The sequence below is a fragment of the Lichenostomus cassidix genome, unplaced genomic scaffold (assembly GCF_008360975.1).
Source record: "Lichenostomus cassidix isolate B80296 unplaced genomic scaffold, HeHo_3.0 HiC_scaffold_604, whole genome shotgun sequence".
Lineage (NCBI taxonomy): Eukaryota > Metazoa > Chordata > Aves > Passeriformes > Meliphagidae > Lichenostomus > Lichenostomus cassidix.
Window position 1 is genome coordinate 1 of NW_028147755.1, and position 17,316 is coordinate 17,316.

Here is a 17,316-nt window from a genome sequence, read left to right on the forward strand (position 1 = left end):
AAAAAAAAATTCAATGTCCCCTTTAGATCTGAGGCTCTGCTGCTTTCAGGGTCTACTCTTAAAACTGCCCAGAGTCCTAAAAATGAACAAATCTGTAAGAATATGAGTAGAAACCAAATATTAAGGGGATGCCCAGCAATATGAATCCTGAGGAGAAATTCAGAAAGCTCTTGGAAAGGCTCTAGATAGCTGCAGCCACGGGAAGATCTAGTTATGTTTCCCCAAACAGGCAGGTGTCTATAATGTTATTTTTATTTTTCAGGGCTATAAACCCCATATAGAAAGAACAGTCTCTTTTCATCAGCTTTCCTAGACAAAATTCCTGATGGATAAGAAAAACAACCCAATAAATGTTTCTAATTCTCACACAAGTCAGATTCAGATCTTTGAGCTGAACCATTAAGTAAAAAACTTCCCTGATTCCTTCCCTTTGTGGGAAAATTAGGCTTCACTCTCCTTTTAGGTTTGCTTCCCACTAACAATATATCAAGGCTTTAAATCTGATTTTGGAAGAATCACCACATTAACTGAGTGGCTTTGCTCAAAAACCATTTGAGCACCTTTAATCAACTCCAAGTCTGGTTATAATAGATTTTCTGGTTATAATTTTAAGGAACAGAATAGAGCACAGGGAAGTGCCAAGTGCAGAAAAAGGCTTCTCTCAGTTTGATATTACTCCAAGTGTCTGCCTCACCACATTTAATGCTATTTTATGGCAATCTAATTAACATTATGTGTGATCAGGGAGGAGAGACACTCCAGCACTGATTTAACACACACACATTATTAAGTACAGAGAGACATTTAATTTAATGCCCTACATAATGTTTAAAATGATTTTTTTTCAAAAACCATTGGGCAGACTGTTAAAAAGAAAAACATGCTCAGTTTGAGTCTATCCTTTTGAGCTGAGAATTATTGCAATTGCAAATGAAAGTCACAATTAGCCTTTAACAAAGTAACTAAGCTGAGATAAATAAATACAAAATGGGCTTTCTAGAACAGAACACCCACAGACACATGAGCAGCACAGCCTTCTCCCCACCAGCTTTTCAATCAAATGGTCACACAGAGCTCAGGTTCAGCTGCTGTGGCAGAACACAGAAACAAAATCCCCCAACTTGCTACTGCATGGAAGCCACAAAACCATTCCCTACAGCTACCAATGAATTCCCCCACTCACATTTCTCTGCTTCCCAAGAAATAAAATTACAGCCCTATCACAGCTTCTGTCAGAATGATTACACACAGGAACCTTTGCCATTAACCACCCCATGCATGTGCAAGTCCTTTACCCTGCAGGCACTGCCAGAAATGAAAAACAATGGTCTCTCAACAAAGTAATAATATTGTAGAAGGGTAGTTTTAAAGCTTTGGGAACACAAAAAAAAAATTAAAAAGAACCATGAAAAATTCTTTGCATTTCAAAGCACATTTTTAATTTAATTTCCTGCATTTCCTCCTCACCTGATCTGACTTGGGACCAGCAGAATTGTGTGGACAGACTGCCTTAGGAAATGGGAAGTAATATTTTCATCTCAGTATTTTAGCACTTTTTATTAATATACTTGCCCGGAGTAAAACAGAAAAGGGAATCAAGAGCGACTTCCTAGGATCTTCAGAAGTTTATTCTGAGCCTTTTTTGAAAGTAACAGGTACCCAGGAGGAACCAGATAAATCAAGACACTAAAAGAGCTTGATTTCTCCTCTCTCAACACTACTCCAAAACACTCTGGATTTCATTTAAAAATATTTGTGATCATCTTGATAAAAGCTCCCCTAAAATTTGAGGTGAAACATCTTATTTTGCTGATAAAAAGGAAAAGAAGCATTTTACATTGAACAACCATCTTTTACCTCATGAAAGAATTCTTCCTCTGCATTTGCAAACATTAATTCCTCCTTTGGCTGATTCTTCCCTTCTTTCCTCTTAGAATTGCTCTTTGTGGCTTCTGTAAAGGTCTTGCTGATAAGGAGGTAATAGTGGCATTTTCCACAAGGTTTGTTTGTTCTCTGCGCCTCAGTCAGCTCTTTCCTAAAGAGAAATACATATTTACACACTTGCACCATTTAAATCCTAAACAAGCACATAAAGTAAACCTTATAATGCATTAGTAAAGAAAGTATATTCCTATTGCAGCCTATTCTTTTCTGAGTGCCTCAGAAAATCAATTTTGCAGATGCATTCCTAGTACTTAAACACACTATAAACACTTAAACACTACTTAAACAATAAAAATAAGGATGTTTTTCCAGACCTCACAGGATAACCCTTTTTCCCCAGAATCTTGTTCATGGTAAAGGGTCTGTGAAATGATTCTAAGTGTAACTCTCCTTAAAAATACATCACACTATCACTGTCATGAGTTTTAACAGAAGAGACAGAAAATACTCTTGCCTACCCTTGTGTTTAATGTGTTGTCACTCCAAAACTTATAAGGCAAAGAGGCTGAGATCTGAATTTGAGCTGTGACAAAGTGCTGTATTTGTGGTGAGCTTAATCTGACTTCTAATCTCATCTGACATAAGAGGAAAGAAGAAAAAAATATTAAAGAAGAAAAAAATTATCTGCACTCGATTACTGGAGTTCCTTATGCAACAAAATTTCCTTGTTCTCAACATGGCACTAAAATAATGCAATGCTGTGTTTCAGTGGATTCACTCTCTTATATTCACCCAGCTGTTGACATAAATCTACAAACTGGGAAAGATCAACCAGCACCTCTCCTGCTTTTCTTATTACTTCATACAAGTCAAAACACTGCAGGTGGTTTTCATGAGCCAGAACTCATCCACCTTTTAAGCTTTTCCCCCAATCCAAATTTTCCATTGCAGAGCCAGACATTAACACATGAGCAGAACATCCAAGCTGCTCGTTATGAGCATGCTAAAAGAGTTCTCATTTTTAAATTTAAACAGTGTGAAAATAATCTGCAATACAAAGATAAACTACAACATACACAGCTACTTCTGTGGTGGAACAGCACATGTTCTCAAACTATATCCTATATTTTAAAGTTTGAGAAGCCTAAAGATACATAAAATATTTTTAAAATTAACTAAAGACTGTGTATGAGATAAATACTATTTTTCTGTTCATGTTTTACTTCTATCTATAGCACCAACTGTCTTAACACGGCTCCATATGCGTATGATTTCTGAAAAAATAAAAAGAAAAAACACTATTCAACATCATGAAAAAAAAGAAACAAACAAAAAAAACCAAACAAACTTACTGGAGCTGCTGGTGCATGGGCAGAGCAATCTGTGGAGGGACATTGATGAACCTTTCACTCAGGATGAGCCCCACAGGCTTCGTGCTGTCGTTCAGGAGTTTACTCAGCTGCTCCACCACTCGTTGTTCACAGCTCTGCTCACAGCGACTCAGAAGCAGCTCTTTGATTTGTTCAGCACACTGAGTGCCCTGCAATCAAAAGGTGCATTTTCTTTACCTCACAGAACAACTATTTACAAGAAAACCTTTAATGTCAAGCTCAAGGGAATTTCCTACAGGCCTGGTGGCAATTTCCCTCAGCAGCCTCTAAAGCACTGCACAATTGCTCTGCAATCATTCTCCACATCTGGAGCTGAGGGCAAACAAAGGGTGTGAAGTGATGGGAATGAGAAGCTGCAACACCACAGCAAAACTCCAAACTGCAGAAGGTCAAAGGGAAGAAATACAGGAGACTGACAGCTCATTTACCTTGGAATTATTAGGCCTAGTTTTAACTCTCTACTCCATTCTTTGCTTTGTGTTTGACCTTCAGCAAGTTATTACATTCAAGAAAAACCTAAGCCATGTACAACTTTTACAACCCCAGCTGGATTCCTCCACAGCGGATTTCAAAATCCTAGTCCAGCTGTTGAGGCTTGTTACACAGGATGCAGACTCATTTATTACTGAGGCTAATATTTAAAAACAGATGTTGATGAGGAATACCAACCTTCCTTTCTGTTAAGTTCAAGCAGCTTATAAAACCAAAGACTTCATCATCGTCTTCATCATCATCATCACTACTGTCTTCCTGGACTTCTGCTTGCTGTTGAATGCAAGAAAAAGCAACAACTCATATTGACATTCCATTTCCACTCTGTAGCAAAAGATGTTTTCCTTTCCAGGTGATGCTCAACAGATGAAAACCATGGAGGAAATCTTTACAAACACACACTGCAAATTCTGCTGCATCAGTGAAGAGAACCTCAGTGTGCTCAGAGCCAGCACAGAGAGCCAAATCATGCATCTTCCACAGCAGAGTCCTTTGAAAGGCACTAAAAGCTGATAGCTCACATTTAATAAGCACCATCTCGGCCCTGGGGATGGCAATATCTTAAGCAAAACCAATTTCCTTCAGTTTCTAACACAGGAAAGTAAATCTGCCATGTTTTAACAACCACAGAGCAATAAAGCTTTGACAGGGAGGGGGACAAAGAGCTGTGTCTTTGCAGGTAAGTCACAAGTTCCTATTTCTTATGGAGATGGTAACAAACCTCTCCACTGCATTTTCAGCATCACTACTCTCCTACACCAAAACTCAGAGAGTGAAAAACCTTCCATGTGTAAAAAGAAACTAGGTACAATAATATATCAATTTCCTTCTTTGTTTGAAAGTAGGCACGGAAAATTTCAGTTCCCACAGGAAAATTCTTAAAGCAAAAAAAGAAAGAAAACACATAAATAACTCAGGCAGAATCCCCTTCTGAAATACAGAAATTATGTAATTTCAACATAAAAAGTACTGTACTTCAATCACAAATAGAAAATCAGTCTTACCTTGATAATACTTCCAATATGATTCTGTTGTATTAATATATCAGTTAATTCAGCAGTGTTAACAGGAGCTTTTAGAAACAACTGGAAGACAGGAAACAAGATTTAAGCTTCAGGCACTGATGGCATCCCATGAGCCAGCTAGCAGAAAATAAAGTCAGTGTTGTCTCTAAGCTATTAAGCAATGCTCTGTTCCACTTCTAATTTCTGTTTTTTTAGGTTTTATTATTTAGTTTCCTTCAATACACATTGCAAAGACTAACAGTCAGCTGCTTGAAATGCTTGCTCCTGCACCTCCCACAGGCTGATATTTCCACCCTGATACCCTCTGAGTTTGGTGTGATCTGAAAGCTGTGGCTGTTCATCCCTGACAGTGTCCAAGGCCAGGCTGGATGGGGCTTGGAGCAGCCTGGGACAGTGTAAGGTGTCCCTGCCATGGCAGGGGTGGGATGGATGGGATTTAAGGTCCCTTGCAACCCAAACTATTCTGGGATTCTCTAACAAAAGGAAACAAAGTAATATATAAAAACTATAAATCAAAACAGAGAATGTGAACTGAAGTCTTTGGTAACTCTTTAGATATTACTTATCAATGGACATATCAACCAAGCTAACAAGTAGTCACAGTACCTGTTGTAGTAACTTCTTAATCCCATTATAGTCATTGTCTGATATGGAATGTGCTTCAAATTCAATATTCACTTCCTGTGGAGTAAAACAGAGAATATCAAACATAGTTGGCAAGAAGTTATATCAGAACAAAGCTAAACTAAGAAACTTGAAGAGAAGGAATAGCAAACAGAAGAAACAAGACTGATTTCCTCCTTGCAGTAATCTCAGCAATTGCTAAAAGTTATCCTTTCTCCTGTGATCTTTAGAGAACATCTGTGAAAGCAACTTTTCAAAACTACCCCACCAATTGTGCTGTGAACAAACCTTTAATGCTTTGCTCCTGCCATCTGGTTCTCACAATTACACCTACTGCAACCACTCAGACTCTTCCCACAGAGAGCCTTGATCCAGGCAGTTAAACCCTGGGAACTGCAGGACTGCCATGTAATGCCTTGGCTAAAGGTGAAAATTGCTGCAGACATTTCAATAATTACATCCAAACCCACATTTCTGCTATTTCTCCAAATCCTTATGGCATCATTAACCCCACTGTGGAACTCTGCTCAGCAGGCACACGATGAGACACAGCCACAGCAAAAGCAGAATGGGAACTGCTGCTTCTCCTTCCAGAACAAATGCTGTATGCCTAACAACATTTTTACTGGTATTCTATGTAAAAAGGACTATCTGCCAAGGCTGCCTTGCCTACCTATTCCACTGCTCAAGATCATTCTAAGTTACTTTGCCTTTTAATTGCCGGTTTCAATTACACTCCCTGAGTAACCTCAACAGCTGAGCTTTACTTTTGTCACCAATTCAGCCTCCTAACCCTCCAACCCCACATCGAGGTCATGGCCTTCGCTGTCCACTGGAAAAACAGTGTTAAAGACCTGTTTGTAATGTAGAAAACAAATTCACAATTCCTTGGGAGGTGCTAAAATTCAGGAGACACTGAGGCCCTGGCACAGGGTGCCCAGAGAAGCTGTGGTGCCCCTGGATCCCTGGCAGTGTCCAAGGCCAGGCTGGACAGGTTTGGAGCAACCTGGGACAGTGGAAGGTGTCCCTGCCATGGCAGGGGTGGGATGGGATGTCTTTATGGTCCCTTCCAACCCAAACCATTCTGGGATTCGCTAATAAAAGGAAGCAAACTAATATAATAATAAAAGAGCCAATGCTGTGTGCTGACAGCCCCATTTCCAAGCACCCTTCTCCAGCCCCACAGCGAGCCAACACAGACACGCCAAGGGCCGGGGCTGTACAACCGAAGCCTCAGAGGGCCCAGCATTCGAAAAACAGTTAAAAACTAAAAACTTTCAACACCAACGAAGCGAACGCAGCTCGGATCACCGACACACAGGGCGCAGGAGAGGCTGGGCCTCAGCGGGGACATCGCAGGGGGACAGTCCCTGACCGAGCCCTTCCGAACTGCTCCCGAACCTTCCCGAACTGCTCCCGAACCCTTCCGAACTGCTCCCGAACCTTCCGAACTGCTCCCGAACCTTCCGAACTGCTCCCGAGCCTTCCGAACTGCTCCCGAACTGCTCCCGAGCCCTTCCCGAACTGCTCCGAACCGCTCCCGAACCTCCCCGAACTGCTCCCGAACCTTCCCGAACATCCTCCACACAATCCCCTCTCCCGGAGCCCCTCCCAGCCGCTCCCCTGTCCCGCAGCTCCTCCGGGGCGGTGCATTGCCCGTCCGCCTCACCTCATCGATGGGCTCATCCGAGTCCGAGCCGGCCGAGCCCTCGGAGCCGCTCTCGGAGCCCTCGGAGCCGCTCTCGGAGCCGCTGAGGCAGCCCCGCTCCCCGGCGGGGCTCCGCGCCCGCCGCTTGGCCGGCGTGGCCATGGCGCTGCGCAGGCGCTCCTCAGCCAAGGGCGGGGTGGCGAGTGGCGGGATGTCACCGTCTGGATGTCACCGTCTGTCGCGACAGCGAGCGGCGGACGGGCAAAGGGGCAGCCTGAAGCAGGCGGGCAGCGTGAGGCGGCCTGAGGCGGGAGGCGCGGCCCGCACCGCCCTCGTCCCACAGACCCGGATTTCCTCTCTGCGCTGTGGTGTCACTTCCTTCCAGCGGGAATTCCTTCATGGCAGGGTTTCCAGGCAGGGTTTGCAGTCAGTCCCCATCCCGGCAGGTGACCAAGGAATTCCTGGCTGTGGCACTCAGGGCTCTGGGCTGGGGACAGGGTGGGCTTCGGGCACAGCTGGGCTCGATGGCCTTGGAGCTCTTTTTCCGCCCTTAGTCACTCTGGGATTCTGTGCTCTGAGAGAAACAGAGTGTCCTGAGCAGCTCCGACATTAATAAAAATTACTGTAAGTAAAAATGAGCATTACTAACAATTGCCAGTTAAAACACGGATCAGGCGCTCGCTTTGCTTTAAAAACCGTGTCAGGATTCCCCTGCACCACATTCCCTGGATAATTCCAGACAAACAAACAGAAAAGGGTGACAGGGAGAGCTCAGTAAGCACAACGTGATTCTGCTCTTTATAAAAAACACTAGTCGGGAAAACGCGTTGAAATATCGTGAGCACTGAAGAAATGGTCATTAGTGGTCAAGCCTCAGTTAGGGGAACATGTTCATAATATATTGTTCACAATTTGTGTCTAATTAATGAAGAAAGGTGGGCGTTAATGAGGCCGTGGGAAGAAGAGCATTGAGCACTCACTGTTTTCAGCCGGAAGAAATGCAAGGCACAGAGCCTGGGATGTAATTCCAGCTTTATAAATACAATTCAAGTAGGTTAAATTTTTCATGTTCCCTTTGAAGCATCAAGCACGTCTGTGCTTATTTTTTGTTGTTATTTTGAAAGATGTGTTTGCTCTGGGAGCACTTAAGTCATTGCCGAAGTTGGAATACTGATACACAGGGGAAGGATTTAGAGGAAAATGAATTTTCCTATCTCTGTAATCTGTCAGGAAAGTACCACACTGATAATTGGGGTAAACGTGCACTAAGAGAGTTGATTTTTGTTTGTATTATTGGTGTGTTTGCCTAGGTTTTGTAACTTTGAATTCAGCATCAAACTCAGCTTTAAAGGAACTAAGAACTGTCATCTTTTATTTTCATTTCAGAATGTATGTTTTTAGTCTTGCCTTGTTTCCTAGAGTATCAAAGAAAGTATATTAATATATCTGTTCTTTTAGGTGTATGAATATGTGTATATAGACACATATATTGAATTTTTTTTAAGCATGTTTAAACACTGTTTTGAAAAGGGTGAGACCCCAAATGCATCAAATTAAATCAATATCTTTGCATGCTCATTATCATGAGCCGAGGGTATAAACTAGCATGGAAAATAATAGAATAAATAACTTTTTTATAGATTGGAGGTGATTCCATTGCAGAACATGCTGGCATTGTAGGGGTTGTTACTGCTTTTACAAAATATTCTTTAAAACGTGTTCCACCTGATGAATTCCTTTAGAGCCTCTTCCTTGAGCAGTGCTATCTAAAGGCAGCATATTATTTTCTGCCCTTATCAGGGTGGATGCTCCTGCCCAGAGAATGCACAATAACTGCTTACTCACTGTGTGAGGAGCAGCACAACTGGTGGCAACCCAGTTCTTGGAGCTGTTCAAGTCACTGTTCAGGTAAAAAGTCCTCTAGATCTAATTTAGATTAATTCCATTCTTGTATTCCAGGGTTCTGCTGCTCTTCCTTGGTAAACAATGAAGGTTCTGCTGCTGAAGGATCCCAAAGACAAAGATTCAGGACCAGATCCATATATTAAAGTGAGTAAACTTTAAAAACAAACCTAAAAAAAAGTGTCAGTTCTTCATTGAATAATAGTATCAGATGAATGCAACTATTTCAAGTGGGAGAAGGTTCTTAATCAATATTAGGAGTGCATGTCTGAAATTAGGCTAAGAGAAAAAGTACTCCAGAAAATATGCTCCTACTGCAAAAAATTGTATTAGTTACAGGACATTTGTACTGAATTCATTGTTAAAGCTCTCAGCAAAGTCCTGGTATTAAACCAGCTTTATTTGAATTAATTAATATTGATGATGTTCATAAGGACAGAATTAAGATGACCAAAATTCTCAGTATTTTTACTGGACTGTAATGTGAAATAGAGGTTACCTGCTGCTGGGGTCTCTTCTCATGTGAGTAAGTCTGACTCATAAGAGCAGTGCTGTTGAAGAATGCCTGATGAAGGAGGATTATTTCTTTAGAAGAATATGTTATTTAGAAAAAAATCTATTTACAGAACTACAGAGATGTGCAGGGACATTTGCAGGACTGAGTGGGCACTTGGGCATTTCAGAGCTCTGTAACTCAAGAGGCCACAGCCCCACAGCTGTTTAACAGCAGTTGTAATTTTAAATAACTAACAATCCAAACTAGATTTGCCGGGGAAAGGAATTAAAATGTATTTTTATATTGCTTTAGTAAAAATAAATTCTTGTGTTGGCGTAGTCGGTTCTTTGAAAAAGATAAAAAAAGTTGTTTGGAACTTATTTCAAGAGCTGCAAACCTTTTCTTGATAGGAATTAGGATCATACAGCTTGGAAGCAGCATTGATCCCAGTTTTGTCATTTGAATTCATCTCTCTTGACAGCTTATTTGAGAAGGTAAGTCTTAAATTATTTCATTTGTTTCATTTCCAGCAGGATTTGGTTCATTTGTTTCATTTCCAGCAAGATCTCATTTAATCATTCCCTTTCTGGTACCTCTTTTTGTGTTGCCACAAACCAGCTGTGAGCAATAAAATTTCATGCACAACATCAGGGACCTTGCCCATGCTTGATAAAGAATTAAATTGGTCAGACAGAATTCACATTTGTGTGACCATAAATAGTCACAAGTGTTGGGGCATTTCAAGCAATGATTGAAGCTGTTCTGTTTGTCACAAAGTTATAAAGAATGGAACAACTATTTTTTAAAATTAATTTGCTTTTTTTTTTTTTTTTTTTACTTCCTGAATTTACTGTTTCTAAATAGCTTTCTCATCCAGAGTGCTATGGAGGCCTAGTTTTTACCAGTCCAAGAGCATTAGAAGCCATCAAGATATGTTTAAAAGAGAAGAGTAAAAAAGAAGGTAATTACAAATTGATATTCCTTGATCTTTTTCTTTCAGCATCATGTAAAGTTTGGATTTTATTGAATTTTATTTCATTCACCAGTAGATATTTGTAGCATGACTTTTGAAAAAAACCCATATCTCACAGTTCTTTTAGTGTCATAAAGGGCTTATGCTACATTGAGCTTTTAAGGGTTGGGTTTTCCACACTGAAGAATGAAAAGAAGAAGCTTTTGGTGCAAATTGCTAATTAGTGAGAGCTCTTCCAGCCCTGGTTATCTCATGCATAAGGAATATTTTGCTGCAGTGCCTGGTTTGCTTGCTAACTGCTTTCCTCCCTTAAAGAGAAGATCATCTCATAAAAAGTGGCCATTACTTCTGTGCCTGTATGGTTTGTCTGAAATGCTTCAGAAAAAGGGAAATCTCTGTCTTGAATAAGAAATTTCTCAAGTGAATTCAGTATTAGCTAAAAAATGAGGAACAAGTGGTGCTGCATAAAAGCCAACAGATCAGTAGTGGGGAAGAATCCTGCTAAAGAGAAATTCCCCTCACAATGAATGTCAAATCCTGGTAAACTCTTCCATATTTTTGTGTTCAGTGATTCTGGCATGGAGTTTTTACTTTATCTGCTCCATGTTTGGGCTGTGGATGCACTAATCAATGTCCTGTGAGTAAGGTTACACCCCTGAGAAAGCAGGAAATACACAGAACCTCAGCTTATGGTAGCTTTTGCAGCAGCAGAGCACTATATATTAAGATTTTGGGTCAAAACTCATCTCTTCTCTAGATTTCATCCTTAATCTTGATTAGGACTTCTGGGAAATACATATTTTAATAATAAAGCGAGTCTGTTGTTCCTGTATGGGTTCCTTTCAAAGGCAATAAATCCTTGGCTTTTTCCTTCTGATTTTTATTTTCACTGTTGTGGTTTGTATTTTTTCTCCCTCTCCAGGAGTGCCAGAAAGAAATTCAGTGTCCTGTGGTGCTCTGCTTTAAGACAAGACAGTAAAAGACTTGATGTATCTATTTTTGATCCATTAGGATTTGTACATCCAGATTTGCTGAACATGTAGTGGAGTTTTAGTTATTATCATTTTGCTGTGTTTGAGGATTAAACAGAAGTCCAAATAGTCATTTAGCATTCACATTGTGTTGCTGTGTGCTTAAATTTAATTTAATTTAGTATAATTTAATGTTTTTCAGCCTGGTCAAAATCTCTTAAACAAATGTGGAATATCAAACCAACATATGTGGTAGGAAAAGCTACAGCTTCTTTAGGTAAGATGGGGTTTAAAAAAAGAAATCTTGGCTAAATCTGGCTTGTAAGTACAGTTATTGGAGGATGAGCTGCTGTTCAAGGGTGCTCAGTAAAAAAATTAAGTTTTAGAAGTGGATAATTTGGAAGAAAGGGAATTGGATGCACATTAGAACAATCCATGCTCCAGCCAAGGATATCCATGGATATAATCCAGCCTCTGGATTTCTGCTCCTTTTGTTGTAATCTGATGGTCACTGCTTGCAAAATTGGGTCAAACCAGAAAAAAAACCCCTTTGTTCTTAATTTGCATGTGGTTTTTCCATTCCCTTTGGAAATTAAATTGGATGAAAGGGATTCTACCCTGGTTGAGATTGGACACAAAGTATTGGTGTGTTTGATCAAGCTGTGCCTCCCTTTTCTCCTCAGGTTTCTGTGACGGGAAATCTGAATTGTTCTCATTGTTTTCTGTGTGTTTTCTTTGCTGCTTTTGGTTCTAGTGGAAGAAATTGGTCTTAATCCACAAGGAGAAAAGTCTGGAAATGCTGAGAAATTAGCTGAATATATTTGTTCAAGTAAGTGGCTAAAATATTATAGTTAAATTAAGGTAGTGTCCCTTCCATCATTTAAGAGTTTCCTAGAGGTAAAATCAACTGCACAGTGAGGCAAAAATACTTCTAAATACATCTACAAGGTACTAATTTACATGAAATCTTAAACTTACTAGTTTATTAATAAATGCTCTGTGAGCCAGCAGGCAAAAGGTGATTTTTTACTAGAAGATCAGAGCTGTAATGATTGGAAATTGCTGCTAAATTGAGAGATTTTAATGCTGGTGACTTTCCCCAGCATTACCCTGTGGTTTCAGGGGGATCTGGTTTTCAGCACCAAAGGAAAGTGGTTTTGAAGAAATTAAAGTGATACTTTAAGGTTTGCTTAACCATTTTGTTATGGTTAAATCTGTAATGCTTCTCAACCTATTATCAGATTATTGGGGAATTTTTAAAGTCTGTTAGTTTACTTCCTCTGCTGTTTTTAATGTAATTTGTTAAGATTTCCAGTAGCGATAAGAAAGATTTTTAGAGCTAGGGGCTGTTTATTTTTTGAGTGGATGGGGCTGTGAGAAGCTGTGAGAAAAGAGGCTTTGTTTTTGTACAGATGTGAGAGAGCTGATGAGCAAAGTCTGCACAGCAGCAGGGATTTCTAGGGGAAAGAGAAATGGGATTGGAGCTGGCAAGGCTTGTTTTTCCTGGGCACAGTGCTCTCTACTTCACTGACTTCAAGAGAATATTTAATGATAAAAATAATAGTTGCCAAGACAAGATGAAATAATAAATTCTGAAAATTAAAAATACTAACAACACAACTATATCATAAGTGAAGAAGAGCCCATCTCCCTTCTTCAGCAGATGTATTAAAGCAATGAGAGGTTTCAGCTGATTTTTTACTGCTGGAAAATCTTTTTGTGGCAATGAATTAATAGTTGCCAATTTGAAGATGCAGCAATTTTTTTTGAGAAGACAGACAAGAGAAATACCTGTTTATTCTATTGTATGAATGTGAAAAAAATTACCCAAGCAGTGAATTTCAGTCACTGGAGCCTGTTTGTTGTTGATACATGGAAACATCCTCAAGGATTTATTGGGCTGTGCAGATCTATATGCCCTCAGCTGATCAAGTGGTTTATCACAACCTTGGAAGTACAAATTCAATTGTCTCATGCTCCCTCTTATGTATAAATTCACTTTTGTTTGTGCATAAAATAAGTAAATGAAAAGAATAGCTCTGAATTTTTTGTATCATGAGAGGTTATTGTAGAATAAAAATAAAAGCTGAAGTAATGAGATTTTTTTTGTCACCTTGTGTGCTTTGGCACTCACTTCAATTTAAGGAATTGGGAAAAAAGGGAGTTTACTCAATAACTGGCTGGCTTTACTCCTCTCAAGGCAAATATTTGGTTACAGAAGCAGGAGATACCAATCCTTATGTTGTTCAGGCTTACCAAGGAAATTTTTTGTGGAGAAAAATTGGTTATTTTATACAGATATCACATGGACATTTCAAATAACTGACATAAGTTGCAGGAGAACTGATACTGAAATATTCCACTTTTATTTCATTTTAAAATCTCTTTTATATTCTTCCTCAAGAATTAACTAACCCAAGTTAATTCTTCCTCGAATTTTTAATTCTAATTTAAGCACATCTGCAGTTTCTAATAAATCTTCAGGGTGCAGTCTGGATGCTCAGGTGTGTCTGGGTTGACTCCTACAAGAGTCTTTCCATTTGATTTTCACTCTGCTGCCCTTTTTTATTTATCCCTGAGGAATCTCCTTCCAGCACTTAAAAGCATTTTTTCTCTTCTAATTGTCTCTTAAAAATGTATTAACAAATCTGAGTTAGGAATAAAATAATTTCATTTCTTTTGAAAGCTGAAAGCAAAGCTGTGGCAGTTTTGTAGAATTTAATCTTGAAATTTTCTCTGTATCTGTTATTTATAGAAAAGGCAAAAACTCTGCAAAGAAAGTCTGCTGTTAAATTCCTAATTTAACAAAGGCAGGTGAGGATATTCACTGCCACCCCAGCAGTGGAACCAGAATCCTTTTTCCTTTGAGAAGTAAGAAAATGGAATTGCAGATAGACTGAAACTTTTCAGCACAGTATTGTCCTTTTCTTTATCTGCCTGAATATTTTAGAGAGAGAGAGCTCTGTCATTTACTGAGGGGGACAGATTTTTAAATACAAAATTGAGGCAGATTGTGTTGAGGAGGAGATCACTCCCTTTGTAGAAGGGCAAGGGGAATAGAATTGCAGTTTATCCTTGGGGAGGTCTTTTTAGCCAATATTCATACTCTAGTTATGGAATATTTTTTAATGTTCTTGCTAAGTAGCCTCTATTCTCTGAACTGGGGCTGCAGCTGCACTGCAGATGTGTTCAACTACCTTAAAGCTGTTTCTGTATGAAGCATTGGATAAATCAGCATTTGATACCTTTAAAATTTATTAAATCACATTTACTCTTTATTAAAGGCCTAAGTTAATTAAAGTTCTTTTTTGTGTGTTTACAGGAGAGAAACCCAATTCCTCAGCTCTCCTATTTCCTTGTGGAGCCCTGAAAAGAGAAGTACTTCCTACAGTGCTTAGAGAAAAAGGTTGAACTTCCCCTGGGGACCCATTTTAATTAGGCAGTGATGAGAAAAGTTCTATCTAAAGCTTGTGAACCAAATTGGAAGAAGTAAAAGTGGAACTTGCTGTGAAGTTGGCTGCAAGGGAGAGGCTGGGAGTAAACAGGGGGAGCTTGGCTGGCTGCCCACAGCTCTGGGACATGCAAATCCTTCACAGAACTTTTATGTCTTTTTAGCCTAAAATAGTTACACTTAAGTGCAATTAGGATGTTGTGAGTGCTGAATTGAAATAATAGAAATTAGTGAATTCATTAATTATGACTGCATATCCTGATTGCAGGCATACCCCTGGAAAGCCTCACTGTTTATCAAACAGCCCAACACCCTGATCTGCAGGAATCTTTGAGCAGTTACTTCTCCCAGCAGGTACTGGACACTGATGTGGTTTGAGATTTTCTGAGGCAGGTGACAATGCTTCCCAGAATATTCCTTTTTGTGAAGGAGTGTAACTGAAATATCACTGCTGTGTGTCACAAATCAGAACCCAGTAGTAATCTGCCTACTTAGTTTGTGTAAAAGTAATAATTGCTTTTAATTTTTCAAGATTGGCTTCCTGAATTCTCCATTTAGGAGCTTCCATCACTGAATTATAGAATCATGGAATGGTTTGGGCTGGAAGGGACCTTAAAGCTCATCCATTGCCATGGGGAGGGACACTTTCCATTATCCCAGGCTGCTCCAAGCCCTGTCCAACCTGGCCTTGGACACTGCCATGGATCCAGGGGCAGCACAGCTTCTCTGGGCACCCTGTTCACCCTCCCAGGGAACAATTCCTTCCCAACGTCCATCTATCCCTGCCCTCTGGAAGTTTGAAGCCATTCCCTGTGTCCTGTCACCAAGTGCCCCAGCACTGCCACTGCTGGAGGAGGGACTGAGCTGTGCCAACCTGTGCTTACTTTCCCCCAGGGAATCCCTGCAAGTGTTGTGTTCTTCAGCCCATCCGGTGTCAAGTTCTGCCTCCAGCACATTCAGAAGCTTTCAGGGGATTTGATCAACCAAGTCAAGGTATCTTCTCTTGAAAGTGCTGAAATCCAGTAGGGAGTAAATGTGGGGTGGGCAAATGAGATAGGAAGGCTGTGACAACCATCGCAAACCTTGAGTTTCTCTTTTGTGTTTATTTCTCTGAAAAAAACCCAACCCCATAGTATAGCAAATACAAATGTTATTATATAGAATTATAGAATCTCAGAGTGGTTTGGGTTGGAAGGGACCTTAAATCCCATCCCATTCCACCCCCTGCCATGGGCAGGGACACCTTCCACTATCTCAGGCTGCTCCCCATCCTGGCCTTGGTTGGATTTAGCTGAGAGCCTGGTTTAAAAAAAAGAAATTGTTTTCACCTGGAATGCTTTCCTCAACCATTGACCCCATCTCCATTGGGATAGACTTTTATTTTCTCTTGGTGATGTGAAGGTGTGAGTAGTTCTTGCTCACACCAGGCTGCAGCTGATTAAAATTCCTCTCACTTTCCCCGTTCTGTGTGACTCAGAGCTTTCAATGTTTGTAACGCCGAGATAAATACTAATCTTCCCTAAGTAATTTCTAAGTAGCTCCACTGATGGGTGGCTTTTAATACTGCAAATCTTCAGCCTGAGCTGGTCAGTGCTGTCCAGGAAGCTGAGCTGGGAGAGTTGGTGGCTGGGAGGACACAGAGCTGGGGGATGCTGCTGTGCCTGAGCACAGAAAGTGTCCCTGTTGTCACTGCAGTTTGCTGCCATCGGGCCCAGCACGGCAGAGGCCATGGAAGCTGCTGGGATCACTGTGAGCTGCACTGCAGGGAGCCCCACGCCCCAGGACCTGGCAGCTGCTATCCACAGAGCCCTGCAGCCCCACAACTGCTCCCTGCCCAAGTGAGAGAGCGCCCAGCCTGCCCAGCAAGCTGCTCCAGGAGGGGTTTTCCAATTTGCAGGCCTGGTGTCCTGCAAGAAAGTGGTTTTTTGGGAATATGCAGCTCTGTTCTTGTCAGGGATAGATGTGAGAAGATTGCATCTAAGTCTGGAATCTGTCCAGCATCTCTTAAAACATCCAGCTATTCCCCTTTCCTCGTGTGTGCACTGTGAGTGTTTTATCCTTGAGAAGCAGCTGTGAACACTCAGACACTGAAATCAGCCCCACACCTCACCTCAGGAATCCTGCAGCACACAGAGCAGGTTGGAATTGCTCTGTATGATCAGTGTTACTTGTACATCTTCTTTTGTAGGGTAAAACCCCATATTCCAATGAAGTATTTTCTTTTGTAAACTTGTTGTTCTGCTTTTCAAATATTTGTGTAAAAATGGTAGTTGTAGATGCCTAGTGGAATAGGAGAATTCTTTGCTGTGAAGTTGCACTGTGTGGGGCTAATTGAGGTCAGCTGTTGTCCCTTGTTACCCTTACAGTACAGCCTCTTAAAAATTAGGTTTTGGTTTCTGTTCCTGTAAAGAAGGAGGATTTATTAACAGGGAAATAAACTGGCTTATCAGAGTTAATAA

At 40.6% G+C, this 17,316-nt stretch overlaps 2 protein-coding genes across 4 annotated transcripts; one reads left to right on the forward strand and one right to left on the reverse strand.

The window, feature by feature from the left end:
- Window positions 1–1,610: 1,610 nt before the first annotated feature.
- BCCIP (BRCA2 and CDKN1A interacting protein) lies at window positions 1,611–7,388 on the reverse strand. The gene is made up of 6 exons (XM_085047906.1): window positions 7,086–7,388; window positions 5,399–5,473; window positions 4,772–4,852; window positions 3,945–4,040; window positions 3,237–3,424; window positions 1,611–2,035 (listed from the first exon to the last, which is right to left on the reverse strand). The coding sequence occupies exons 1-6, from the start codon at window positions 7,224–7,226 to the stop codon at window positions 1,834–1,836; spliced, it is 783 nt and encodes a 260-aa protein (XP_084904032.1). The 5' UTR covers window positions 7,227–7,388; the 3' UTR covers window positions 1,611–1,833.
- Window positions 7,389–7,455: 67 nt separating this feature from the next.
- UROS (uroporphyrinogen III synthase) lies at window positions 7,456–17,316 on the forward strand. Of its 3 annotated transcripts, XM_085047903.1 has the most exons (11): window positions 7,456–7,688; window positions 7,996–8,114; window positions 9,024–9,113; window positions 9,873–9,956; window positions 10,327–10,423; window positions 11,609–11,683; window positions 12,161–12,235; window positions 14,729–14,812; window positions 15,126–15,211; window positions 15,752–15,850; window positions 16,553–17,316. In XM_085047903.1, the coding sequence occupies exons 3-11, from the start codon at window positions 9,051–9,053 to the stop codon at window positions 16,697–16,699; spliced, it is 810 nt and encodes a 269-aa protein (XP_084904029.1). In that variant the 5' UTR covers window positions 7,456–7,688; window positions 7,996–8,114; window positions 9,024–9,050; the 3' UTR covers window positions 16,700–17,316. The 3 variants fall into 3 exon arrangements, with proteins under 3 accessions (XP_084904029.1, XP_084904030.1, XP_084904028.1); XM_085047902.1 differs by lacking the exon at window positions 7,996–8,114 and having other exon boundaries at window positions 7,457–7,688; XM_085047904.1 differs by lacking the exons at window positions 7,996–8,114; window positions 11,609–11,683.

Excerpts from the sequence above, each read along its gene's own strand:
- UROS (XM_085047903.1), top strand. The coding sequence starts at position 9,051 with ATGAAGGTTCTGCTGCTGAAGGATCCCAAAGACAAAGATTCAGGACCA. Across the intron at positions 10,424-11,608 it reads AGAGAAGAGTAAAAAAGAAG|CCTGGTCAAAATCTCTTAAA; the intron begins GTAATTACAAAT and ends AATGTTTTTCAG. Across the intron at positions 15,212-15,751 it reads GCAGTTACTTCTCCCAGCAG|GGAATCCCTGCAAGTGTTGT; the intron begins GTACTGGACACT and ends ACTTTCCCCCAG.
- BCCIP (XM_085047906.1), bottom strand. The coding sequence starts at position 7,226 with ATGGCCACGCCGGCCAAGCGGCGGGCGCGGAGCCCCGCCGGGGAGCGG. Across the intron at positions 5,474-7,085 it reads CGGATGAGCCCATCGATGAG|GAAGTGAATATTGAATTTGA; the intron begins GTGAGGCGGACG and ends TTTACTCCACAG. Across the intron at positions 2,036-3,236 it reads CCCATGCACCAGCAGCTCCA|GAAAGAGCTGACTGAGGCGC; the intron begins GTAAGTTTGTTT and ends ATTTCTCTTTAG.